This window comes from Mastomys coucha, unplaced genomic scaffold, assembly GCF_008632895.1.
Source record: "Mastomys coucha isolate ucsf_1 unplaced genomic scaffold, UCSF_Mcou_1 pScaffold22, whole genome shotgun sequence".
Lineage (NCBI taxonomy): Eukaryota > Metazoa > Chordata > Mammalia > Rodentia > Muridae > Mastomys > Mastomys coucha.
The window spans coordinates 107400820-107426012 of record NW_022196905.1 but is presented as its reverse complement, the minus strand read 5'-3'; the positions used below and the strand labels follow the sequence as shown (position 1 = coordinate 107426012).

Here is a 25193-nt window from a genome sequence, read left to right as displayed (position 1 = left end):
GTAGCCCTGGCTTTCCTGGAACTCACTCTGTAGACCAGGCTGGCCTCGAACTCAGAAATCCGCTTGCCTCTGCCTCCCAAGTGCTCGGATTAAAGGCATGTGCCACCACGCCCAGCCAGAATTAGTATTTTCTTGTAGGCATGGCATTGCAATGTTGCTGAATGTAAGTAATATACTATGGTGGTTTTTAAAAAAAACCTGTCTAGGTGCTAGAGAGATGATTCAGCAGATAAGAGTACTGGCTACTTTTCCAGAGGACATGGGTTGAGTCTTAGCATCCACATGGCAGCTCACAACTTCTGTAACTTGAGTTCCAGAGAATCCAACATCCTCACATAGACATGCATGCAGGCCAAACACCAGTTTGCATAGAATAAAGTAAATTATCTTTAAAAACCCTCTAAGTCTCCCTTAACTACATGCTAACCTCAAAGTAACTCCAAGGCGATACAAAAGATAATTACCCTTCATATCGTTTCAACACTCTGCAAAGGGGTTCATGCCTTAGAACCCAGCTTCCACTGCTCAGTGACAAGGCAGAGTGTGCACACATGGAAACCATACTGCAGTGAACCAGAACACGCCTGGTCAAGGCCGAGGTCCCATGTGAAAGTGAAGGGTGAAAAGCAAATCTAAGTGGCCATTCTAAGGAGTAGGACTGTGTGGGTAGGGGAGCGCCCCTCCCACCCCCACTTAACGGAAAGCGCAAAAGGGCCTGAATCACACAGAGCTGGCACCAGCCCCTGGCTCTGTCAACACCGCTGGGAGGGAGTGTCAGTCTTTCATTTTGGACAATCAGCTTTGATGCATGTCATAAGAACAGACACCTGGGTACCATGATTCTACGGAGCTACTAACAGAACAGCACAAAAGCCTAGGGGATGTGTTACCTTCACGAACACAAAAATTTTATTTTTTCTTTTTGAAGTTATTTTTATTGTGTTTGTCGGTCTGTGAGAGCAGCGCCTGGGGGGGCCAGAAGAGGGCATCAGACGCCCCTGGAGCTGGAGTTACAGGTCCTCACCAGCCATATGATGGGTTGCTGGGAGTGGAACCCAGGTCCTGCCAAGAGCAGTAAGTGCTCTTAACCACTGAGCTCTTATAACCACTTCTGGCCTATTTATTTTATTATTACCACTTTTTAAAAATCTTCCCACCTGCACAGTCCCAGTAAGCCGTTTCCCTATCTCCAAATGAACTAGGATGCGCCAGACCCAGCACTTGGGCCATGAAACCCTGGTCCTACTGCTTAAACTGTGAACCGTCACATTCCTGAGAGATGCATGCAAGGCTCAAGGCATGACTGCAACCTTAAGGCCTCTCCTCAAGATATCCCTACTCGAGGCACCAGGGATGGCTCAGTGGCTATGAGCGCTGGCACATATATATATATATATATATATATATATATGGAGCTATCTTCTGTGGTAAGCAGAACCCGGGAGCAGGAGAGGGCCCCTCCTCCCAGTGGAAACACAAATGACTCTGCCACAAATTGTGCCCAGCATTTGTGACTACCTCAAGAGCTCTCTCCCCAGATCCTCTCAGGATCTGATCCTTTTCTCAAAATTATCCCCATCCAAAAATCTTACACACTGGCTTCTGCTTGCACTGCACAAGAGCTAAGCCTTGGGGGTTCCTTCATTCGCTCCTGTCCCTTTTCCACTTGCATAGCTCATGAATTAAATCAGATGCACAACTAGGCATTAAGTTCTCATTCCCCTGAGAGCCACAGAGAAACACTGTAACAAGAAAGACCCTCAGGTCAGAGAGAAGAAGCCTTAGTTCTTGTTAGTTCCAACTCTACCTCACAGCACTGTCATGTGAGCACTCTGGGTCCCAGCTTCCTAGGATAATAACAATATTCAATTTTAGGGTTGTTAAGGATTACATAGAACACTTGCCATTCTTAACCTTAATCTAGTCACTAGTATTGAGATTAGGAATAAATGGGAGAATACTGGTAACTGGCATTTGGAAGTTCATCACATCTACGGAAGCCTTACTGCATTGTCCTTACAAAGCTGATACTCTGGTTTAGGGAAATAAAAGTGACATAGGTAGAAAAAACAGTAAGTTGGTAAGAATCCAGAGCACCTGGAAGGGACGGCTAAGCCATGCCGTCTTCTAAGTGTCTCATCCAGTAAGGGCAGAAGCAGGATGAGAAGATCAAATCTTGCCTCCCTCAGCCTGCATTACAGATATACTTAGTAAGCTGCAGAGCCAAGCTTTCAACGGTAAAAGATAAGCTTCAGACTCTGCATTACTTCTATGTGCCCAGAGAACTTGCTTAAAACCAACCTATTTGGTTGAGACTAACTTCAAGAAGTGCAACAAGTCACACAAGAGTCCAGACTGTGGAGTAAAATAAACACAAGCTGCTGAGCGATTTTCCTTTTTGGTAGAAGTAGCTAGGTTTCCAGGCTTAAGGGCCACCATCTAAGGGGAGACCACATAACAGACATGGTGGATACATTTAACTAGGCCTTCCTTTATATTAGCTCTATCCTAAGAGGCTACATCATCCCAATTTTAAAAGCCTGAGAATAGACAATAGCTCTTAAAGAAACCATTAATAAGCCAAGCTATTGCCTTTAGACAGCTACAGCCTATCTAGATGGGGAAACGAAATGCAGAGGACACTTAACTTGCCAGTGTCCTCCAGGTCCCAAAGAAATTACTTATAGGCAAGTCAAAAAGACAAGGTTCAGTACACACACACACACAGAATGACACAACAAAGAGAAGTTGAGAATGCCAGGCACCCTTGTGGCTAGGCTGAAGTCAAATAGTAACAAGTTTTTCTGTAATAAGAACCGTCAGGAACCACACTAAAACGTATTATAAAATAACCTCTGTAAAGCAATCTAATTACTCCATTTACAGAGGAGGAAACTGAGGGTCAGAGATGTGACTGGATTCACCCAAGGTCACACAGCGAGCTCACCGGGCTCGAATTCCACTTGGGGTGATCCAGAGGCCCGACGCCTTTCACTGGCACCAACATCAACAACCACAATAACAAGCTCGTTTCGCCCAGATTCAGTTGGCTAGTAAGGCCAGTCGCCTCAACACGAAAATCGATGGAAGGGGGCCACGAAGATCCCTGAAGCCGGAAAGTCAGTCCCTCCTCAGAATTCACTAAGCCAAGACTCGGCCCCCAAACAACCTCCCTCAGTCCCTGGTCCCGCCGCCCAGAGAATCGACCATCCTGTTCCCACTCGCTACCCGCAGTCCGGAGATCTTTATCCGTTCGAGGCCCCCGCACTCGGGGTCCGGGCCTCAGCTATCGCCGCCTTAGCCCGATACCCCCGAGTTCCGCCAGACCCGGGGCAGCGGCCGAAGACCGGCCGCCATCTTGCCCCGGGTGTTGAGTTCCGAACACCGCCTGGAAGCTTATTCAGTTCCGGGAAACAACAGTTCCGCACAGCGTCTTTGCCCGTGTAGGGGGAAAAAAGCTTCTTTCATCCTGTCGTCTTCTTTAGCAGCCGAAAGGGAGAAACAAAACAAACATCCAGTAGTGGAATAAAAGTCTGATTCAGCCAATGGGGAGGTAGAACACACTCTAACGGGAGTGGTTGATAGAGTCCCCCATCTAGGGCTACAAGGGGACGCTTTAAGAAGTGTCCCTCTGCGGGGCGGAAGTGGGGTGTGGACAACGGAAGTGCCCGCCCCGGCCCCGCCTCCGCCCCCTGCCTTGAGTGAGCTGGGTGTTTCCTGCCTCTCAGTCCGGATTTGGAGACTCCGGAGTCCTCCGACTTTTCATGGTGAGGGCGGTGGCCGCCGTCGGGGGGCTTCGGGCTGGCGAGGACAGCGGGCGGTGACTAGGCCGACCGGGAGGGCCCCGCTGGACCGAGCGCAGGAATGGTGGGGCGCTGAGTAGCGCGTGCGGGCGAGGTCGGGGCGGGGGAAGGGCTTTGGATGAAAGGAACCGGGGCGGGCGGTCTGCGAAGGGGCGTCGGGACCGGCGGAGATGCGCTGGGCGGAGAGGGGACGGGCGCCGAGTCTTGAGTGCTGATTGGCGATGGGACTTGGGAGATTGTCAGAACAAAGAGACGGCAATCGAAACAGACGCTCGGGGTGGAAAATGGGGATTCGAGGGCGTGTGGAGAGGGCGAGCGGGTATCCTTAGAATCGAGCGTTTGGCGTGTTGGAGGCTGTGTCTCGAGTGGTTGAGTTCCAGGCAAGAGAGGAAGGGGCGTACTCCGTCTTCTGAACCCACAAGTCTGAAGCGAGATGACTGGTAACAGTAATTCTAGGGAGGCATGCCATCTGTCTGAGGTCGGGGTATCTTGACCACAGAGTCTAGCCTCAAGTGGCACCTGGATACCTACCTAATCACTTCCGTTGAGGCCCTAGGTGACCACACCTCGGGAATCCCAGGATGTCAGCTGTTGCTGTCTGGGTTATGGGATGGTTTCTGTTTACTTGAGATTCTCTAAGATCTGTTCCTTGAATGGTTCTTTGTCCTTGGGTGGGCATGGAGTACTATCAACCCAGGTCCTCTTCGTCTGCCATTCATCTACAAGATCAGTCCCAAACTGAAGACAAATGACTCAGCCTGTTTTTGGCTTTGATCAGTTCTATTTTGTGTAAAACTAGAGACACTTTGGTAGAAGGCCAACAGCACACGTAGATCTCCAACTGTTCCCCGAGCTAACCTGGGAACTTGTCAGGTTTCCAGCCCTAACCACAGACAATCTGGGCAACAACCCGCCTGAAGAGCTCCCCTCAGATCCCTGCGGCTATTAGATAAACAGATTGTCTAATCTTACTTAACATTCAAATCACCTTGAAAGTGCCTTTTAATCCCAAATTCCGGGCACCAGCTCTCCTAGCTGGCCTGGGGTCTAGTCCAGGCTGGCAGCAGTGTCTTTGAAGCCCCGGCGACTCCAATATCTCCCACTAAGAACACCTGGTCTTAAGGAGTTCCGGAGTAGAAGGGAAACCTGCAGAAGTAGGAGGACTAGGTGGGCCAGGCTTTGTCTCTACCTTGGGTCAGGGTCGGGGGAGACAGTATTAGGAAGATTCTGGCTTTAACAGTCTGTTTTATAAAGTGGGAAACTGAGGCTTAGGTTCAGTAGCTCTTGTGAACCTTGCACAGAAAGTGATGTGACAACCTGAAACTGCAAACTGCAGTGCAGGCTTGCTTGGCCATCTGTATGTCTCCCTCGGCTGACAGGAGAGAGTGCAGGGAGTTGGTATTTTCGGAGTTTTGTTTGTTTTACCCTGTCTTATTTGTCTGGCTTTCCAACAAAAGAGAGTCAACAATTCTCTTTCAGCTGGTTTTTTTTATTCGATGTCAAGTGACTTTTATTTATGATGCTTTGGTTTGTTTTTATATGTGGGTCAGGGATTCACTGGACCAACAGCGTAAGAGGTTTGTTAGAGAGCTTCTTCAAGACCACAGAGTTAATTATAGCCGAATTAAGGGGCACAGACCATTTAGAACAGAGATTTGTCATGTTGACTGCACATTAGAACCAGCTGGGGGAATTTTTTTTTTTAAAGGTCCCTGGGTCACACCCAGAACAAACTTGTGAGTGAGTCATTATCTCTCAGTCGGGTAAACTGGTACCAAGTTTGTTCTCCCGCACCCTCAGTCACTCATGGAGTCAGCCTTCAGAGGGGCAGCATCACTGTGGGGAAGGCAGAGAACCCAGGCCACCATCACAGCCTGGCACGTGAGTGGAACCAGAACCTGCCCTCCAAGGGTCTCTCCTGGAGTCAAGCACCAGGCTGACCAGTTGACTAGGGTGAGGGCCTCTGGGAAATCTCCAGGCTTTCATTGCTTCATCTGGTGCCCCAGGCTCCATCCTGATATTCAGTGCCTTCAGTTAGTCATAACTGGAGACAGTCTCCAAAGAGGGGATGACTTGAAACTCAGTTAATTTGAGTGTTTTCTGCTGGAGTGTGTAGTCAGCCTGGGGCTGTGCCAAGTGCTTTCTGTCCACCTGGCCTCTTGGCAGCAGGGAGGGAAAGCCAGTGTCCCTGATAGGATACATCCAGGTATCTTACCTACCGTGTTTCTGCGCCAGTGTGTGGCCAAGTTGGGGCCTTGGCCATAGGTCTGAAAACACTTGAACCACACACTGCTTATCTTTCAACTTTTTTCTTTTAATGAGATGGAACTCTTCCATCTTAACTTTCATGTCATAGCTCTAAATATGCCAAGCATCACGAATGACCCAGGGCCAGGCAGGCCATGATCACATGCTCTGTTTGCTTGTCACTGACCCTCTGAGGGCCACAGAATGAAGATGACCAACACTGCCTCCACAATGTGGATGTTCCAGAGTGGTCAGGGGACACGGGCATATATATGTCTAGAGTGTGTCAGTGTTCTCTGCCCTATTCAGAGTGGGGCTGCACAAGTTCATTAAAATCCAGCCATCTACACACAGAAAGAATGATTTATTATATGCCAACATCCTCACAAAAGTACAAAGCTGTATTTATGTCCTGTTTTGTATCAGGTACCTTGAAGATGCTAGACTGTACCACAGACAGTATATATGCACATACATGTATGTCGTGTGTGTGTGTGTGTGTGTGTGTGTGTGTGTGTGTGTGTGTATGTGTATTTTACAAGGTTGTATCTGAAAAGAACATGGAAAAGTATTTCCAGTTTGGGGCAGATTTCCTTTTACCACCCGCCCCCCACATGCAAACACACCCGTGAGCCTTTCTTTTGCTCCCCAGCTCATCAGAGTTTTAGGAAATGCTTTATTCCTAGAATATCCTGCCACCTGTGGACAGTGTCTCTGGAGGATGTGTTTGGCCATGACTGCTAATACAGTATTTCTGGGGACTGTTTTGAAAGCTCTGTGGGGAGCGGGTGTGTGTGTGTGCGCACATGTACGTGTTTGGTGTCCTGCTTTCCTCCTTGGCATCATGCCATAGACTCCAGCAGAGCTCTGACTGAGCTTTAGAACACACACGTGCACATTTGTTTGAGGAAACTGTACCTTGCAGGGGACCATTCTTTCTGCTCTGCTCTGTAGGGCTGTGACGCAAGTTCTCCAACTGTAATTTCCCACCACCCTGGAGGGTGGCGGTGACAGAGAGAGGGTAGAAGGGCCAGAAGAACTGGAAAACCTTGAACCCTATTCATGCTGCTTGCTCACTGTCTCTACTGTAATGAGTTGCTTCTGCCTTGTCTCCTACCTGTTAAAAAGATGCTTTGCCATTTATGATTTGGAAAGTCCTTCTGAGAAAAATATGAAAACCGTCATTTTTCAGGTAGCCTGAAGTTTTGTGCTGCCAGTGCTCTCTAGCCAAAAGGTACCAGGAGCTCACCTGTGCCTACTGTGGCTGGGTTACGTCCAGGTCCGAGTCACACTGAGCGAGTGGAAGGTACCTCAGGAAGAGGAGCAGGAGTGTTCAGAGACGTGGCACCTCTCTGTGTGAGATACTGTCAGCAGGCAGCTAATTCTATGCTTGCGTGTGGTGACTCTCACCCTGAAGGCAGGACACCAAGGCCTGCAGCCCGCAGGTCAGCAGAAGGAATGCACATCAGCCAGGAGACTGTGGTGTATTTTTGTATTTTGGATAATGATCATGTCCTCTGTGTTTGATGTATTAGTGTATGGTCTTGGTTTTGTCCTGCGGCAGCATGGCCCCAGAGCAGCCTAGTGGTTTGGGGAAGCTCTGTGACGTTGTCCAAGGCCTTGCAGTGCTGGCAGCCACAGTGTCTGGGGGCTCCCTTCTTATTTCTTGCCCTGTATTCAGGGAGCAGATCCAGCCCATCTCTGGACCTCTCAGGCTCTAGAATTTGATGGATTCATCCTGAAGTACATAAGGACCAGGTGCTAACCCTGGTCTGAGCACCTCAGGTCTGGCAGTGCTGCCTGGACTGCTGTAGAATCTTGTAGTCTAGTGATGCTAGGACAGGAAGGTGCTCCTTTTTCTGATCTTGCTTCCTCATCTGGCCATTGCCTGTGCTCAGGACCACTTTCCCCATGGGAAGTAGTAGGAGCAGGAGTAGGGACCTGTTAATCTGGAATTCATTCGAAAGATGGTCCTTTCGGCTGCTCTGTGTGTAGCCCTACAGAAAGGTAGAGCGTCCCAGGCATGGCTCTGGCTGCCTTGACATGCCGTCCAGGTGCTGTTGATGAAGGACATCACACAACACAAAGTTAGAGTCAGTGGTAAGGTTGGCCTGTAAGACCAGGTGTGGATTGGGGTGAGCTGAGGGATTAGTTCCTCTCCTTGGGAGCAGTCCTCCAGCAGCCACCAGCTGTCCTCCTGGCCTAGTTAGCCTCTGGTTTAGAGAGAAACCAGAAATTCAAAGTTTTTCTTTGAGCTCTTGAGTTGTCAGTGTTGAGAGTGCAGTGTATACACGGCCGAACCAAATAACATCTGGATATGAGTTCAGCCAGGATTTAAAGGAGTGGGGCTGGTGTGCTGACCTTGTCTTGTCTCTGGCAGGAAGAGATGTCAGGAGAAAGTGTGGTGAGCTCAGCGGTGCCCGCGGCTGCTACCCGCACCACTTCCTTCAAGGGCGCCAGTCCCAGCTCCAAGTACGTGAAGCTGAACGTAGGGGGAGCCCTCTACTACACCACGATGCAGACACTCACCAAACAGGACACCATGCTGAAGGCCATGTTCAGTGGGCGCATGGAGGTGCTCACAGACAGCGAAGGTGAGTCACCAGTGGTTCAGAGGCCCAGCCTTCAAGGGCAGTCATACACACTGAGAGTCTTAGGGATATAAAACTTAATCTGGAGGGTGTGGTCAGGGAAGGCTTCCTGAGGAAGTGGCACTGGAGCGGAGACCAGACTGTTAGTAACAGTCACTCTTGTAGATAAGGACTGTTGGTCTTGACCTAGTAGGTCTGCCATGTGACTGAGCAAGATTCTTCCTGCTCCAGGCCTCACTTGCTTCCTTAAAACGGGACCAGGTACCTTCCGTACTCATTCTCCTGCAGTTAAGGACTGCCGTGCTGGCACTCTGGAGAATACTGTTTTATGAGTGGGAGGTACCCTTTGCAGTGCCACACCCACACCATAGGGTGTTTGTGGAAATGAAGACAATGGCACCCCTGCTGCACCAGGAAACCGAGGTTATCTGAGAACCCAGGGTCATTGTGGGATTTAGTCCTGCCTGATACAGTCTCTGGAGAAGCCTCTTGGGGAAGGCTGTCATGGGGTGGCCTAGGGCAGTATTGTAAAGCAGACACAGTTCACAGCCTTCCTCACTCAGCTGGACGGTGCCACGTTGTGGGCTTAGCCCTTTGCCTGTGGAAGATGTTAATGCTTCTTCCATAGCTTCAGGGCTAGGAAAGGAGGTGCAGCTACTATCCCTGAGATCTCTGGTTCCTATTCTCTGATTGGGTGGGCCCATCACCCAAGCCAGATCACTTCATGGGGTTGACCACTGCTTTGGTGCCAGAGACCTTCAGCAACCCCATGGAGGCCTGGCTGTCTGGCTGGTGTTGTGACCTCAGCCCTCACCCATGCCACGCCAAGCCATCCTGTTGACCTTGGAGGGCACTTCATAGCCTGACCTACATGCCTAGGTACAAATAGGAATAGACTGTCCGCATCTTAAAGGAGCACCCTGATGTGAGGACCACATTGCTGCCAGCTGAACTGACATTTGCTGTAAACAGAAATGTAAACAGTCCTACTGTATGACGTTGAGTCCTATGTGCCACGGTGATGGGCATCCCTGGAGCATTGCTGAGGGAGAGTGGCTTGAGGAGAAGCCCTGCATGTGGGCTGCTGTGTCCCCTTGCCACTGCCACTTGCCTGAGGGCCACACCTTATGCACACAATTCCCCAGTGAGGAGCCTGAGTGTGGGAGGCACCTCTGGGCTTGAGTCCTGGCTCTGCCAGGGCAAGGGCACAGCTGACAGTTCTGGAGCCTTTTCCTGTGTCAGGCATGGTGCCAGTTCTGCCTCACCTGCCAGGTAGTGGAGCTGTGACATTGATGAGTGGCTTTCTCTGAAGCTCGTCTTGTGCTGCTTGAGAGTTGTGAGCGTGCCAGAGAGCCACGTGGTCAGTGCTGATGCTCGGAGAGCTGAGCCACTAGGCATTACTGAGTGTGGGGGATGGAAGCCTGCCTCCGAGGGGGGCCAGGGAGGACAGGAGTCCCATCTTGCCCTTCAGGAGTAGATGTGCTTGTGGTTTGGAATTGCGCCCTCAGGGTTCCTTTTCTGAGGGGAGACATGGAAGAAGTGAGCAGGCTTTCCCTGACTTCTCTGAAAAGTTCAGTTCTGGCCACGGTAGAATTCTCTGAGCCCTCACCCTCTCTAGTGGCCCAGAGGGTTTGTAGTAAGAATGAAATTCTGGCGCTGGGACCATGGCTCAGAGTGCCTGCCTAGCACCTCCCCATCACCACATCAAAAACCAGGCGTGGTGCCACATGCCTGTAATTCCCAGTGGAGGCAGGAGGATCAGGAGTTCAAGGCCACACGGAGACCCTCTCCCACCTCCCGCACTTCTCTTTAGGCTAGCCTGCTGTGCTTTGGCCCTGTAGCTAGGACCCTGCCCTCCCTGCCCCGCTTCCCATGGCTTCAGATCTCTGACTAATACCTTCAGAATGTGGGAGTGTAGAGACTAGGCTGAAGCACTCACTCATTTTATTATGTGCAGTCCTCTCAGAAGAAATTCAGGAGACTGACTGACGCAGTGTGGCCCCTGGCCATGTCTGTTCCTTGCTCCTTTTTCATGGCCACCATTAGTCTGATTGGGGTACTGGGTGGAGCTCAGTCTGCTCCCATCTGGGTCCTGGCCGGGCATTGGCACAGGATGTTCCCCAGGTTAATCTAGTATGCAGGCAGGATAAGAAGCTGTGTTTTTGTGGGTGTATGCTTACCACTGCTGTGGAGTTACTAACTAATGCTCTGTTCGTGTGGCTTCAGTGTTTGGTGTTCTTTTCTGCTCCTGTTGACTTAGCATGATGCTTGTGACGTCATGCGTGAACAGTCCCAGCTCAGGTATCTCACTGAAGTGGAGTTATTCCTTCCAGACGCGTACTGCAGCTAGTGGAGCTTGATTGCCCCACAGATGTGTCCAGTGTTGGGAATGCTGACTTCCCCCTGGGGAAGTGGGACAAGGGTCGGGACTTCCCTTTCCTGCCTCCCAACCTCCAGGTCTGGAGCATGAGGCTCCCTCTGCTCCCTCAGCTGTCCTTCCCTAGTTTGTTCCCAGAAACAGTTGGAAATCATGTCTTCCACTATGCTGGGTATTGCCAGAGCTTTCTCTCAGGTGCTGATGAGTCGGTGGGTATGCCTCACGGTGGTCTAGCCTTCTGCCAGCGTTGGGCTCTGTTGACCATTCACCTATTGCCAAGAAACTGTGCTCATCCAGGGTGTTTCATTTTGCTGTTCCTAATTTCTGGTGTGCTGTGTGTCTGTCTTACTGGTTTGGGTTTCATCTTTTAGCTGTCTGACTGCATCTAACTTATAATCTCTTCCTTTTTTCTTGCCTACACCTTGCTGCTCTGTAGAAGTGCATGCTCTGGATCCTGTTTCCTTGCGGCCTCTGTTTGTAGAGAACCTCTCCCAGCCTGGCTGACCTCCGCTTTCCTTAGTACCTCTACGCTCATGCATGCCTTTTTTCTGTTAGGTCTCTGCCGCCTTCCTTTTTCCTTCCCTCCCCTCCCACCCTCCCTAGTGCTAGGATAGAGCCTAGGAACTGTCACTTGCTAGACAGGACTCTGTCTGCACTTCAGCCCCATCCACTGGTTCTTGATGTGTCAGCAATTCTCAGATAAGCATTGTTGCTGCTGTCTGTGACCTAAGGGACATTTAGCGTTAGTGATGTCCAAAGATGTTTTCGGTTGTGGTAGCCTGAGTGCCAGGAATCTGCTGAGTGCCTTGCAGTACACTGGACAGGCTCCATCTCACAGATCTGTCCTGAGGCTCAGGCTCAGTACTTTGGATTTGTAGCAGGTATCTCTGCGAAGACTGGGATGCCTTTGGAGTTGTGATGAGAGGCTTCCTAGAGAAGGGGAAGGAGGAAGAGCGCCGAGATTGACACCAGTGTGTTTGCATGAAGTTAGCCGTAGTCCCATGCCCCAGCAACCCCCTATCCCCACCCTGCAGCGGCCTCTGTACTCTGAAGCCACAGCTCAGACTCACTCACTCCTGGGGTCTGATGCTTGCAGGGTCAGATGGGTCCTCCAGCACCCATGCTGTGACATCTCATTGTCACACACCAGTAGTTAATTGTGAGTGCTGCCTATAGACCAGGGCTGTGCTGTGTGCTTTCTGGCCAGCCTCTGGTCACACCTGTATTCCAGCACTGTGCAACCCCATCTGTAGAAGAGGCCTCCTACTGAGCGTGCAGCAGGTAGGTGGCAGAGGTGGGGTTCTGACAGTGACCCTTGCTTGTCACCATTGTGCTAAGTGCTGAGACACCCTAGAGTCAGAGCCTCTGGGCTACACTGGCAAGCCTTCTATCCCCATGGCCCTGAAAACTCGGCCTCAGTGCTGTGTGCTCCATGGCAGCAAGTTTGCGGTTCTCCATGCAGACAGTTGAGCTGAGTGTGAGGGATAGATGACTGCTTTGAAAGCAACCAAAATATTTCAAGTCAGAATGCTAATTGAAACCTCATGGAGAATGTGCTGGCGCCTTTGCCCTTATTTGTTCAAAGTATGCCTTCCCCACAAGCATTTCCTGACATTCTTGACTTGGAGCCCAGTGTCCCAGTCCGCCTGTTCGTTTATGGAAACTCTGGGCTGTCACTTGAGTAATGGATTTGGGGGATCTTGGCCTTTCCCCGGCAGCTTGGGCTGCTTGTGTGTGGAAGGCAGGATAGGCAGGCTCTTTCCAGTCAGCCGAGTTTGTCATTGATGGCTCTTTCTCTTGAAGCTTGAGGATCTTTATTCTCAATGGTTGATCTTGCACCCCTGCCCCAAATGACACCAAGCATCTTGGGGACTCTGTATCTATGGAAATGCAGGGAATGAGCCTCCCCTAGATGAGCAGTCCAGAGGGTAATACTGTCAATCCGTACTGTGTCAGCATTTAGTATAGGGAACTTGGGGTATGGCCCAGTGCGTGTAGGCTGAATTCAACTTATACACATATACATACTGTATATACCTTTTGATGGTATATACCTTTTGAGAACTCTTTGCTTTTTAAGTTAGTTTACCATCCTTTTAAAATGAGATTGATAGAAAAAAAAAAAATCTGAATTTCTGGCTTTGCTTAGAATGCTAGAGCCCCGGAAGCCCTGGACCCACTTGCCTTCTTGGCCACTTTTGCCTGCGTCGATAGAGGCCACACTTGGGAGAAGGGGTGTGTTCTCGAGCTGTCCACTGACCTGGACTACCAGCTATATGCTATGGATTGTGTACATTACTAAGTGCGTGTCTTGTTTTCTCAGACACAGAGAGAGGCTCTGATGGCAGCTGGAGGTCGCTGTGGGAGGATTTACCTTCCCAGCCCGCTCAGTACACACTCTGTGTCACAAACTAAGCAGGAAGCACAGTGGTGTGCGGCTTTCCCGCCAAAGGCTGAGAATGAAGAGCAGCCTTTAGTGGAAGGTTAGGGAGCAGCGGTCAGAGGAGGCTCAGGAGAGGATCGTGGGATCTTAGGGAGCACCAGAACCAGGAGATGGAGGGTGGGGCGCAGGGTGTGACTTGGCATATGGACAAGATAGTTTTGTTGTCCTCTTTCCTTGGCTCAGGGCTCCAATATGAGGAGCCAGGGCAGGACACAGTGGGGTCAGGAGTAGAGATGTCTGTTTCTTCTTCTAACAGAGCAGAGGAGAAGACACCCAGTCCTGTGTATACCTCCATCCTGGGCTAAGTCAGGAGCTGTGGTCTGGCATCCCATCTTACTGCTTTTTGGGTTTTGTTTGTTTGTTTGTTTGTTTGTTTTTCGAGACAGGGTTTCTCTTTGTAGCCCTGGCTGTCCTGGAACTCAGTCTGTAGACTAGGCTGACCTCCAACTCAGAAATCTACCTGCCTCTGCCTCCCAAGTGCTGGGATTAAAGGTATGCACCACCACTGCCTGGCTCTTACTGCTTTTTAAATTTTTTTTGAGATTTATTTTATTTTTATGTGTATGAATGTTTTGCTTATATGTGTGTGCCCAGTGCCCACAGAGGTCAGAGAGAATATCAGTGCTCTGAGACAGAAGTCACAGATGATCGTGAATGCCATGTGGGTACTGAGAATTAAACCTAGGTCCTCTAGATGAGCACTCAGTGTTCTAACTGCTGAGCCATCTCACCAGCCTCCCCCAGCCTCTATTGGTTCTGAGAGCTCCCCATGCTCTCGTGAGAGATCTTCATCCGTTTCTCCCTCTTCCTGGTGCTTCTTTGTTATCAGGCTCCAGTCTTGCCCTCTCCAGAGATGTCACATACTAGGACAGGGGTTGTGAAAAACCAGTGGGCTTGGGTGGAGTAAGCCAGTGGATTCTGGTAAGCAGAAGGGTGTTTTCTCTTCTCGGCCCTTACCCTCATGTCTGGTGCTGGCCGCAGGTGGGATATTTTCCATATCCAGTGAGGCAGGTTCACCCACTCTTGTTGACTGAGCCCTCTGATGACAGTTTGTTGTCCTGTTGCTGTCATGGGTCCATAAACGCTTGGAGTGAGAAGCCATGGGTCACAGTCAGGGATGTTTGGCAGACTGGCTAAAGCAGAAATCAGACTTTGGGTTTTTCAGTTAGGCACAGAGCCTTCAGAGCATATTTTTAGGCTTTGGGGACCTTGGGGTTGCATGGGCCAACAGTGATAAGCACAGGAGTATTGGGGGACTGCGCCCAGCTGTGGTGCTCACCTCCCCTGACAAGTGCCCTGTGACCTGGTTTTCCTTGCACCCCACTGCAGGCTGGATCCTCATCGACCGCTGTGGGAAGCACTTTGGAACAATCCTCAACTACCTTCGAGACGGGGCTGTGCCCTTGCCCGAGAGCCGCCGAGAGATTGAGGAGCTGCTAGCGGAAGCCAAGTACTACCTGGTGCAGGGCCTGCTAGAAGAGTGCCAGGCGGCCCTACAAGTAGGCACCCCCTTCTAAGTGCATATCTATCCCTACTTGAACCCCAAGTTCACAGATAGGAGGACGAGTCTCAAGCCAGACCGTCCAGATGTGTCCAGAGATCCTCTGTGTCACCTTTGTGTGGGGGCGGGTCCTTCAGCTCCTTGTCTACAGATCTGAGAGGTTCACTATAGGACTTGCCTCCTGTCCTGTCCTTCCCTGTCTGAAAGCCGTCCTCCCATTGCGCTATCCTTTTCCTTGGCTGCCCGAACACTGCCTCAAGTGGTCTCTCTGTCCCCAGAGAGACTATCCCTTGCGTTTTTTCACTTTGCATTGGTTCAGATGTCATTTGAGACACTTCCCACGAAGAGTTGGACGGCCTTTGGCCTTTGGCTTCTATTGCAGCCTAAGGAAAAGCTGCATACGCAGGGCTGGGAGTCCTTGTCTTTTGGGGGCCTTCATGGTTGGATGATAGACTGACTTTTTTTCTGGAAGCCTTGTGTGGGAAGATGTTGCTCTGTAATGAGTCCTCCAGGCCTGGTGGTACCTGGAACTCAGGCACTCAGAAGGCAGAGGCAGGAGAATCACGAGTTTTGAGGTCAGCTCAGGCTACCTAGCAACACTCTCATTAAGAACCAAAGAGGCCCTGTACTTTTTCTGTCTGGGTTGTAAGCCTGGCTGGGTGCTGTCCATCTGGGGCTGAGTAGGCCCCAGGGACTTGGAAGGCTTTGAGGATAGTAACACAGTAACAGAGATGTGTATCTCTGCTCTGCTCTGTCTCTCACTGTAGAGTGCAGACCTTTCTCCTGGTGGGGCCTGTATGGGCTCTATTGTCTGGGTTTCTTTCCTCCGCCCACACAGGCTTTGTTTTTTGTCTCCTCTTCTCAGCTGGAGTCTGCTTGCCAGCTCAACATTTGACTCCTTTGCATTCTTGACTTCAGGGCTCTTTCTCCTTTCCCATCTGCTGCTGTTGCTACAGTGGGGTTGGAGCAGCTTTTATGCAATCACCTGCTGCATTGAGGGCTCAGTTTTGAGTGTCCCTGGGCAGACAGAGCTGTGTCATCCTGGTGCTCACTGGGACTCCAACATACCACACAACCCCAAAGACTGGACTCCTCCCCTAGTTTAACCTTTCCTAATTAACTGGTGCAAAGTGGCTTCCTTTCCTCCTCCGGCCTGACTTCCAGGCTAGCCAGCTTAGGCAGCCCTGGCCCCAGCAGACCCCTGAGCTGAAAGCATGTTTTGTTCCAGCAGAACAAAGATACTTATGAGCCCTTCTGCAAGGTTCCCGTCATCACATCCTCCAAGGAAGAACAGAGGCTCATAGCAACGTCAAATAAGGTGTGCTGAGGCTCGGGTGGTGGGTGAGGGTGTGTGTGTGTGTGTGTGTGTGTGTGTGTGTGTGTGTGTGTGTGTGTGTGTACTGTGTGTTTGAGTGGCTGTGGGCCTGTGTGTATGAGAGTGGGGGTGTCTGTGTGAATGGGGAGAGTGTGTGTCCTTTTGCATATGAGTATGGAGGTGTTTGTGTGTGAGTCTCTGAGTGTGGGGGTGTCTGTGTACTAGTGTACAGATGTCTGTGTTTACCTTTGAGTGTACCTGTGTGAGTGTGGGGGTGTCTTCATTGTACCTGTGGGGGGCTGGGGAGTATAAGATGTGTACTTGTGTGTATGAGTGTGAGTGTGTGTGTGTGTGTGTGAGAGAGAGAGAGAGAAAGAGAGAGAGAATGAATATGAATATGTGTGTTGGGGGTGTTTGTGACAGGGATATAAGGAGTATCTATATGTACCTGTGTTTGGTGTGGGGTCGGGGGAGGCAGTACCCAGTGCCTGTGTTTTGAGATAAAGGGCATTTCTGAGTGGGAAACCCCATCTCACATGTTGCCCCTGCCCCTGGAACATGTAGCACCCCTCCCGTAGCTCTACTAGCCTGTGCCCACAGCTTCTGGGAGGCCAGTGTGCCGTGCACCGCAGGGGTAGTAACTGTCCTGTCCTTCCACACAGCCGGCCGTAAAGCTGCTCTACAATAGAAGCAACAACAAATACTCCTACACCAGGTAAGCAAGCCACAACAGGTTAGGCCTGTCCCCTCCCTCACGTGGACCATGCTCTGCACCTCAGCTGGGTGGGGAGGTAGAGAGGTCGGGGGAACTTAGAGATAGGTGGAATTCACCCATTTCATAAAATGCAGTTTCGTATCGTGCAGTTGAGAGATTTTGACATATCCACAGTGTACAACACCAGTACTTTGTAGCATTTGGGCATGTCGGCACGGATGAGCTGTCTCCCTCATCTTCCCAGCTGCAGCTGCTGCCAGCTGCACTTCTGTATCTGGATGTTTCCCTGTTTCAAGCATGTCTAGTGATAGATCATGCTGCATCTTGTGACCGATCCCTTCCGTTACTGTAAGGTTTCAGGGTCTGTGGACACTGTAGCACCATTGGTATGTCGTGTTTCTACAGCAAACGCTGTGTCATTGTTGCTCCTCAGCATGGGCACTTGGGTTCTTTGCAGTTTCTGTCTATTATAAGTACTGCCGTGAACATTAAAGTTCAGACTCGGTCCTATTTCTTGGGTCTCTGTGACTCTGGTTCAGTTCCTTGGGACTGCACTGTTTGAACATTGCTACCCGTGAGCGGTAGATGTTTCTAGAGTGCCCTTTGGCTCTCAGCAACATGCTCTGTAAATGAGCAACTTGAGGGACGGAGAGCTATAACGAGGCCATCAAGGACCCACAGACTGACCGAGGGTTAAAGTCTTCCTTGGACATATGCACCTCCCAGGGGCCTGGCAGGGAGAGTGGTGGGTGGGCTCAGGGGCTCGCACCTCCCAGAGGTCCTGCAGTCTTCTTAGGCGAGGGTAGGGCAGATGTGCAACCATGGGTTAGGGGCACTGCCCTCAGGCCACAGCTGTCCTTGAGAACCTGCTCTGCCATTTATACATTATGGAGCAGTAGACTCTCACTGTAGGCAGAGATAGAGAAAAGGAGACAGGGAGGACTTGGTGTGCAGGAGCACTGGGTGGATGTCATTGTGTTTCCAGCTTGTGCTCTCACCTTACCCAATGCTCTTCTGCAGCAATTCTGATGACAATATGTTGAAGAACATCGAACTGTTTGATAAGCTTTCCCTGCGCTTTAACGGGAGGGTCCTGTTCATAAAGGACGTCATCGGGGATGAAATTTGCTGTTGGTCATTCTACGGCCAGGGCCGAAAAATCGCTGAAGTCTGTTGTACCTCCATCGTCTACGCCACCGAGAAGAAGCAGACTAAGGTGAGGGCCGTGCTCACGGGCATCTGCAGCACTTCTGCTTGAGCAAGGGAAACTCAAAAGAGGGGGGTGTGGCAGCTCAGAGAACCGGGCAGTTCCTCCTGACACTGGGAGAGCAGAGTGTGGGCTGTACTCCCAGCTATCCCTGGGTAGTCAGGTGGACTCAGGTTTGCTCTTGTACCTGTGTGCCCAGCTGCCAGGGCCTTCTCCCTCTGGCATCCTGGATCTTTCTGACTGCCCATGCTGGGTCACCCTGCTCTGGGTGGCAGGACTCTGCACCAGCATGACCTCATCTGGTCAGAGGCCTCTGCTGCCTTCCTAAGCTGGCCCTTGACTACCTTTGGCTGTCCACCCTGTCCTTCCCTTCTGCTGACCCAGATCTGGCTTCCACTGATGTAGGCCCCACACACCGGTGCTTTTTTTGTTTGTTTTGTTTTGTTTTTGTTTTTCGAGACAGGGTTTCTCTGTGTAGCCCTGGCTGTCCTGGAACTCACTCTGTAGACCAGGCTGGCCTCAAACTCAGAAATCTGCCTGCCTCTGCCTCCCGGGTGCTGGGATTAAAGGTGTGCGCCACCACCACCCGGCCACACCATTGCTTTTTAAAATGATCACGTGTAGGTGTGTATATCTGCAGGTGGTTTGTGCACGTGAGTGCAGGTGCATCAGATTCCCTGGGTTTGTGAGCTGGAACCCCGCTCGCTGTCAGAACTGCACCTTTCTCTAGGCCTGCTTGCCCACCTTTCTTGGACTTGGGGCGAGGGTGGCCCCCTCTTTCTCGCTCTCCCTTCTGGTCACTGCACACTGTCATTTCTCTCTCACCATAAGAGAAATGGATGTTAGTTTTGCCACAAGCAGATTGCCATGGTCCTAGACGCCAGTGTGTAGGCCATCTGTCACCAGAGACTTTGGGAGGTCTGGGTCCACAGGATCCTAGAGCTGGCAGAACACTGAGCCTAAGCTTGGGTTGTCAGCCTTGGCGCCTTTACCCTCTGAGCCATCTCGCTGGCTCTGCTATGTTGTTTGGTGTGTCTGGCAATTGCCACGGTGGGATTTGGGTCTCAGGTTCCAATCAGCCTTGTGATTGGGGTTCCTTTGGCCTTGTGACTTTCCCAGCCTTCAACCTCTCATAGCAGCTGTGTGTCTGGGTGGTGACTGTCCCCACTGCTGGTCTGTGTGAGGTTGAGGAGCAGATCCTGCCCCTGGAGGAAGTCCAGGTCCTCAGGGGTAGTCTCTGAAGCTCCTTCTTTTGCAGCCCAGGACCTTCACTGTCCAGGGCTCTCTCATCTCAGCTGCCCAGAAAGCTGGGGCTTTGCTTGTCCCAGCTGCCGCTGTCTCCTCTGCCTGTGTTCTCCCGCCTGCTCAGACCACAGCCCCCACCAACCATACCCCGACTCCCCACCCCTGCCATAAGGAGGATGTCACCTGAGAACAGGCTCTGCTTACAGCCATGAGTCTGCTGGAGGCCAGAGCGTAGGAAAGTGGAGGGCATACAGGGGTGCACCATAGACTCCCTGAGGCTCTGCTGAGAATGCAATCTGGGGGGGTGGCCATGTGCAGCTTGCTAACCTTCTTGCCGTGTATTTTGTGGGGGCACAGGTTGAGTTCCCCGAAGCCCGCATTTATGAGGAGACCCTGAATATCTTGTTGTATGAGGCCCAGGACGGCCGAGGACCTGACAATGCACTCCTGGAGGCCACGGGCGGGGCAGCTGGACGCTCTCATCACCTGGACGAGGACGAGGAGCGAGAGCGAGAGCGGATCGAGCGAGTGCGGAGGATCCATATCAAGCGCCCAGATGACCGGGCCCACCTCCACCAGTGAGCAGGCCAAGCAACCTGCCCTCCCGCACTTCTTCTGTTCCTACCCCCGCCCCCTCAGACCCTGTGCAGGCTTCGGGGCACCTCCCACTTCCCCTGGAGTCTGAGACACTTTTGTAACAAGCCAGATGATTATTTTGATATTTCTTGACAAAGTGGATTGCTTCTGTTGGCCCAGGTGTGCACCCTTCTGAAAACGCTGTGTCTGGGGGCCACCTCTCCTGAGAGCCTGGAGCCTGGCTTTCTGGGCCTTGGAGGAAACGCATGAATGAGTTTGGTGTGTATGTGAGAACCTTTGTTGCAGTATTTATTTTTATGGTGTTGACTACCTATTAGGGCTTCTTAGGAGACACTCCCTTAAGGGCTTAGATTGGCAGTTCAGAGGGACTACGTAGTTGGCAGCCTGCCACCAAGGTGTCCCTGAGCGGCCTGGCCCATGTGTGCTCTGAGCAGGCAGTCTGCTCTGTGTGCAGTTTTGTACTAGAACCCCTTGGTCAGCAGTGGAATGGGGACTAAGTGGCTTCCAGCCTCTCCCTGGTCCCTCAGTGTGGCCGGCACACTCCAGGCTGGGGAGCACATCGATTCCTGGCAGCGGGCTGCTCTCTCTCGGCTTGGTCCCTTTGATGTACCCCATCCAGGAAGGTGCAGCCATTGCTGCTTTAAGGGTCTACTCCTCTCTGCATGGCTTCGTTTTCTCATCAAGGGAGTGCCTTGCCCTCTGGTTAGGAACTGTGTGGCCGCGGACACTGGCATCAGGGAAGGACACTGCTGAGCTTGCAGCCTGACTCAGGCGGTTTTCCCTGCTGCAACCCTGCAGGTTGTTTCTGTGCAGAATAGAGTGGGCGTGCAGGTACCTTTGGGTCTTGTTTGTGTTCAAGGGATGTGTGTGTGACTGCAGGTGGGGACGTGTGACTGTAGGTGGGGACGTGTGACTGTAGGGCGCAGGCACTCAGGACGACTGCCAGTTACCTGATGAGTCTGCTGCGGAGTCGTGGCTGAAGGGTAGTTGAGTAGACTAGTTCCAAGGTTAGGTGAGAGCGTGGGATGGATTCTGGCTGCTTGGTAAAGGAAGTGTTGCTATTTTTAGACCAAAGGTATTAAGTGGGTGATCTTGACATATTTTAAAGTTCCTATTTTGCGACGGTTTGTACAGCTCACTTTGTACATGACAGTTGTATACTTTTTTCTTGTATCTGACAGCAAAGCCTATGATAAATATTCAAACCCGACTGGATCGAGGAACCACATATGGGGTAGATGCTTTTTAGATAATGGTGTGGGGTAAACTTTTGTATTAAGAGCCAAGAAAGGGAGCTTATGAATCACGTTTCCTAAGTTTTTATACTGTTTGTTTTAAACGTCAGCCCTGCCTGATGGGTTCAACTTTTCTAGGAAGTTAAAGTGAATGTCAGTCCTGGTGTTTTCTATAGGAATGGAAAAGCCATGTATACACTGTTTAAATGTTCCTGTGCAGAATGATCTAGCGGCACAATCAGATTTGCCTTGGCCTCTGGCCTACGGTTACTGTTTCGGCAGCTCTCTCTACCTTCCTCTATCCTCAAACCGTGTGCCTGTAGCTTTGTACTTCAGCTCCCAGGGATAGGAACAGACCTAGTGAACATTCCATGGTGCCTGATCCTGCTGGCAGCTGAGTCCAGCTAGGGCCTGACCCAGCGTCAGTCTCCAAAGCTCTGCTTCCAGGTTCCAAACACTGGCACGAAGGACAGTTGTCAGCCCTTCTAGATCACCATCTAGTGAGTCGCTGGTGTAAAGAGTGAACTTTCACTGCACACTAAGGGCTCACAAAATAAATAGGAAAAGCTTTTTGTTCATGGTAACCAAGTTCAGTGTTTGTGGGATTCATACCCTGGCAGGTTTGGCACAGCTCTCTGTCGCCTGCTGTAGGAGATGGGCCATTTGACCTCTGTGGAGGCTGAGCTCTCATACCTGCTCTCGGTGCTGGTAATCAGCCCTCCCAGAGTCCGTGTGGGCCAGAGGGCTCCAGCCACACACAGTCCCTGGTCCCGTAAGCACATCACTCTCTTCCGGCCTCTGCACTAGGAAAACCATGCTGGGAGTTTTAGGAGTGCTCACTCTTGTACGAGCATCTGCGGACACGTGTAAAATAAACGTTAAACTCTGCTTCTACTCACACCGCCTCCTGGTCTTTTCAAGAACGCCTGGCTCAGTCAGCATGGCTGCTGACGTGCAGCAGGAGCAAGGCCACACATCCTACCTCAGAGTCAGTCATTCTTTGTAGGGCTTACTCACTGAGAGGAATCTGAGTGGCTTAGAAAGAAATGAAGGAGATTGGCTGGTGTTAGCAGATTGGGGTCGGGGGGCCCCCACTCCCCCTCTGGGATCTGGGAGTCTAGCCCAGCCCCTGGCAGCATGTGTCATGTACAGCAGAGTTCAGATTGTGCATCTTGATGAGATTTCCTTTACTCCTGTGTCTCTCCGCTTGTGAGAGGTACAGAGTCTGCCCCCCACCCGATAACGACTTCTTGGCGTGCACCTAAATTGGGTTCTACCAGGGACGGGGATGACTCTAGGTTGGTTCCCAGGAAGCATTTGGATGCGGTGCCGCCTGAGACCTGGCTCTGCCATAGCATAGGCTCCTTGATGCGGCTCTTCTCCAGGAGCTGCCGCACTGGCCCTGAGCATGGACAACTGGAGCAGGTCCGTGCTGGTTCAGTGCTTGCCTCAGCTGGAGCAGTAGTGACCGAGGAGGGCGGGGTCATCCTCCTCCTTCAGGTCTTCTTCCCAGCCGACACCTGGGGAGTGGAACACCCTGCTTTAGAACCCAGCCATCTGCCCTGGAGGAAGCAGCTACCACAGATCCTCTGCCTCCTATGGGAGCAGACCGGTTAGAGAGTGGTTCAGAGAGACCGAGCCTTCAGCATCTTCAGCCTTGGATAGGCATGGGGGAAGATGGGCCGATTGACGACAGAGTCTGGGTAGTACCTCACTAAAAGATCACCTACTTCACATTCAAAGGAACACTTCCTTTCACTTGTCCCTGAGGGGGCGGAGGATCCCTAGCCATCAAAAGGCACTTGTGAACGATTTATACCTGCAAGCCAGTTTTACATATAGGTAAGATATATAAATTAAACATGTACGGAAAATGCATTTCATGGGTTCCTCCCCCATCTGCTTTGCACATGGCAGCAGAACACATCCTCAGCTTGCTACAACCCGGTGAAGACTGTGAGAACCATCTGACTGGCGTGTGGGAGCTCAGCTTCCCACTGTCACAAGGCAGTGGGTTCAGTTCTGAACCTCCGTAGACCCGGGACCTTTTCATCTCGGCTGGGACCTGAGTACGTGGCAGAGCTTTTTATGAGCCAGCAAACACACACCTGGGCTTGAGAATGACAACTGTCTCTGATGACCCTCTGGTCACAGCACCTGCCTGCCCATCTTTCAAACCATTTTGTTGCTTTCTTCCAGAGTACCAGTTGGGACCGCAGAGGGAATGGTTGATTTGGGCTCGTACATATGCATATCATCTAGCGCTCCCGCACACAGCCACTTACCACTCTTAACTGTCCGTTTTTATCCTTATAGACTTGGTCTTCCTCTCCAGTCTCAAAAACTATTGTGCCTTCTCTCCCAGGACTGATGTAGAACTGTAAACTTAAAATGCAGGGAGTGACCAGTTAACTGACATGCTCTTTAGTCTGTGAGAGAAACTCCCTCGGGAAACTGTCCTAGCCAATGCTTGAGTTCCGCTTTGCTCACTGCTGGTTACAATCAGAAGGATACCCTCACAAGTGGACTTCTGTAGTCTCAAGTCAGTTCAGCAGTCCAGCTCTCTACGGGGCCTTCTGATGCATTTTTAAGAGTGGCCTGCATGGTTCCCGCAGAAGTTCACAGCCACCCAAGGATTCCATCCTCCAAGCTCCATCAGAATTGAAGTGCTTTTAAGAGTCCCCACCCACTCTCTTCCCCCATCAGGAGCCGAGACAACACAGCGGCACTCGGCAGAGTGCAGCCTCACGGTCGGCCTTGCCAGCCTTGTGTCTCGGGCACACTGGGTAGCCTGAGCTCGCTTGCCTTGCTTGGGAGTGGGACACTCGGGGGCTGCGCCAGCCTTACTGAGAGGATTGACAGTTCTCTGCCTCAGACGGTTCTTTAACCCCCTAAAGAAACCAGCCCTTCTGCTGAAGCCCCCGTACCGCTGCCAACCCAGCCACAGGGGTGGCAGACCTGCGCCTTCTGGGCGCCCTGGCTGAGTGATGACAGGGCCCCTTGAATATCAGCACCTCCTTTGAGAACTGAGGAAGGAGGTGACATTTTTTGTGTACCCTGAGCCCAAGCTTGGGATGGAGAACAGAATGCTCTTCACTAGCAGAGGCGTGGTGCATCAGTCTGTGGTGTCTCCCAGTCCCTCCTGGAGGACTCCCCACCCCACCTGGTGCAGGAGACAGGCCTGTCGCCATGGATAGACCCCTACCTTCCTTGGACTACACGGACAGCATGCTCCTTCTTAACCAGCATGGCGAGCTTAGTGACCACCTCAAATATGTGTTCACACTGCAGGATGATGTCCCCCTGTGGAGAGGGAGGGCAACAGCGAGTTCCAGACGAGTGGTTTCAATGTGGAGGTTCCGCACCGTTCAGCTTAGGGAAGCGAGCTCTTGTGGCCGAAACCCTCGGTGGAGGCTGGAAGCTGTAGTTACCTTTTGCTGTTTGTCTGCTGGTGAGACATGAATGACCAGGATTCCATCACTGAGGCTGCTGGTGGAGACCCCTAAGACAGATCCAGAGTCTGGCATTAATTTTTTAAAAAATGTGGCTGGGCAGTGGTGGCACACGCTTTTAATCCCAGCACCCAGGAGGCAAAGGCAGGTGAAACTGATTTCAAGGCCAGCCCAGTCTACAGAGCTAGTTGCAGGACAGCCAGGGCTACACAGAGAAACCCTGTCTTGGGAGGAAAGAGGAGAAAAAAAATAGGGCCTGTGGAGAAGGCTGAGCCTGAGGACCTGAGTTTGGATAGCCAGTACCCACATAGACATACTGGGCACATCTGTAACCCAGCATTAGGGAGAGGTGGGCCAGGTAGCTGCAGCCACAGAGCTCCAAGGCTCAGCGCAGGACCCATCTCAGAACGAGAGAGAGAGAGAGAGAGAGAGAGAGAGAGAGAGAGAGAGAGAGAGAGAGAGAGA

The 25193-nt window shown here is 51.5% G+C and overlaps 3 protein-coding genes across 5 annotated transcripts in view; 1 reads left to right on the top strand and 2 right to left on the bottom strand.

Moving 5' to 3' along the window:
* Ube3b (ubiquitin protein ligase E3B) overlaps positions 1-3498 on the bottom strand; it is a 42973-nt gene extending 39475 nt beyond the window's left edge. For both annotated transcript variants that reach the window (XM_031337485.1, XM_031337486.1), the window contains exon 1: positions 3229-3498. The gene's annotated coding sequence lies outside the window, so the exon portion shown is untranslated. The remainder of the gene's footprint in view (positions 1-3228) is intronic.
* Positions 3499-3634: 136 nt separating this feature from the next.
* Kctd10 (potassium channel tetramerization domain containing 10) lies at positions 3635-22174 on the top strand. 2 transcript variants are annotated; one of them, XM_031337490.1, is made up of 7 exons: positions 3635-3767; positions 8431-8644; positions 14791-14960; positions 16194-16280; positions 16940-16992; positions 18013-18208; positions 19802-22174. In XM_031337490.1, the coding sequence occupies exons 1-7, from the start codon at positions 3765-3767 to the stop codon at positions 20024-20026; spliced, it is 948 nt and encodes a 315-aa protein (XP_031193350.1). In that variant the 5' UTR covers positions 3635-3764; the 3' UTR covers positions 20027-22174. The 2 variants fall into 2 exon arrangements, with proteins under 2 accessions (XP_031193350.1, XP_031193349.1); XM_031337489.1 differs by having other exon boundaries at positions 16191-16280.
* A 265-nt stretch (positions 22175-22439) lies between these two features.
* Myo1h (myosin IH) overlaps positions 22440-25193 on the bottom strand; it is a 48407-nt gene continuing 45653 nt past the window's right edge. Inside the window, exons 29-32 of the mRNA XM_031337487.1 lie at positions 24708-24778; positions 24482-24579; positions 23562-23661; positions 22440-22796 (exon numbers count right to left, since the gene is read on the bottom strand). Of these exons, the coding sequence (XP_031193347.1) occupies positions 22773-22796; positions 23562-23661; positions 24482-24579; positions 24708-24778 (293 nt within the window). The 3' untranslated portion in view covers positions 22440-22772. The remainder of the gene's footprint in view (positions 22797-23561; positions 23662-24481; positions 24580-24707; positions 24779-25193) is intronic.

Bases quoted from the DNA above. Each gene is read 5' to 3' on its own strand.
- Kctd10 (XM_031337489.1), top strand. The intron at 14,961-16,190 runs GTAGGCACCCCC...GTTTTGTTCCAG, and splicing joins AGTGCCAGGCGGCCCTACAA to CAGAACAAAGATACTTATGA. The intron at 16,993-18,012 runs GTAAGCAAGCCA...GCTCTTCTGCAG, and splicing joins AACAAATACTCCTACACCAG to CAATTCTGATGACAATATGT.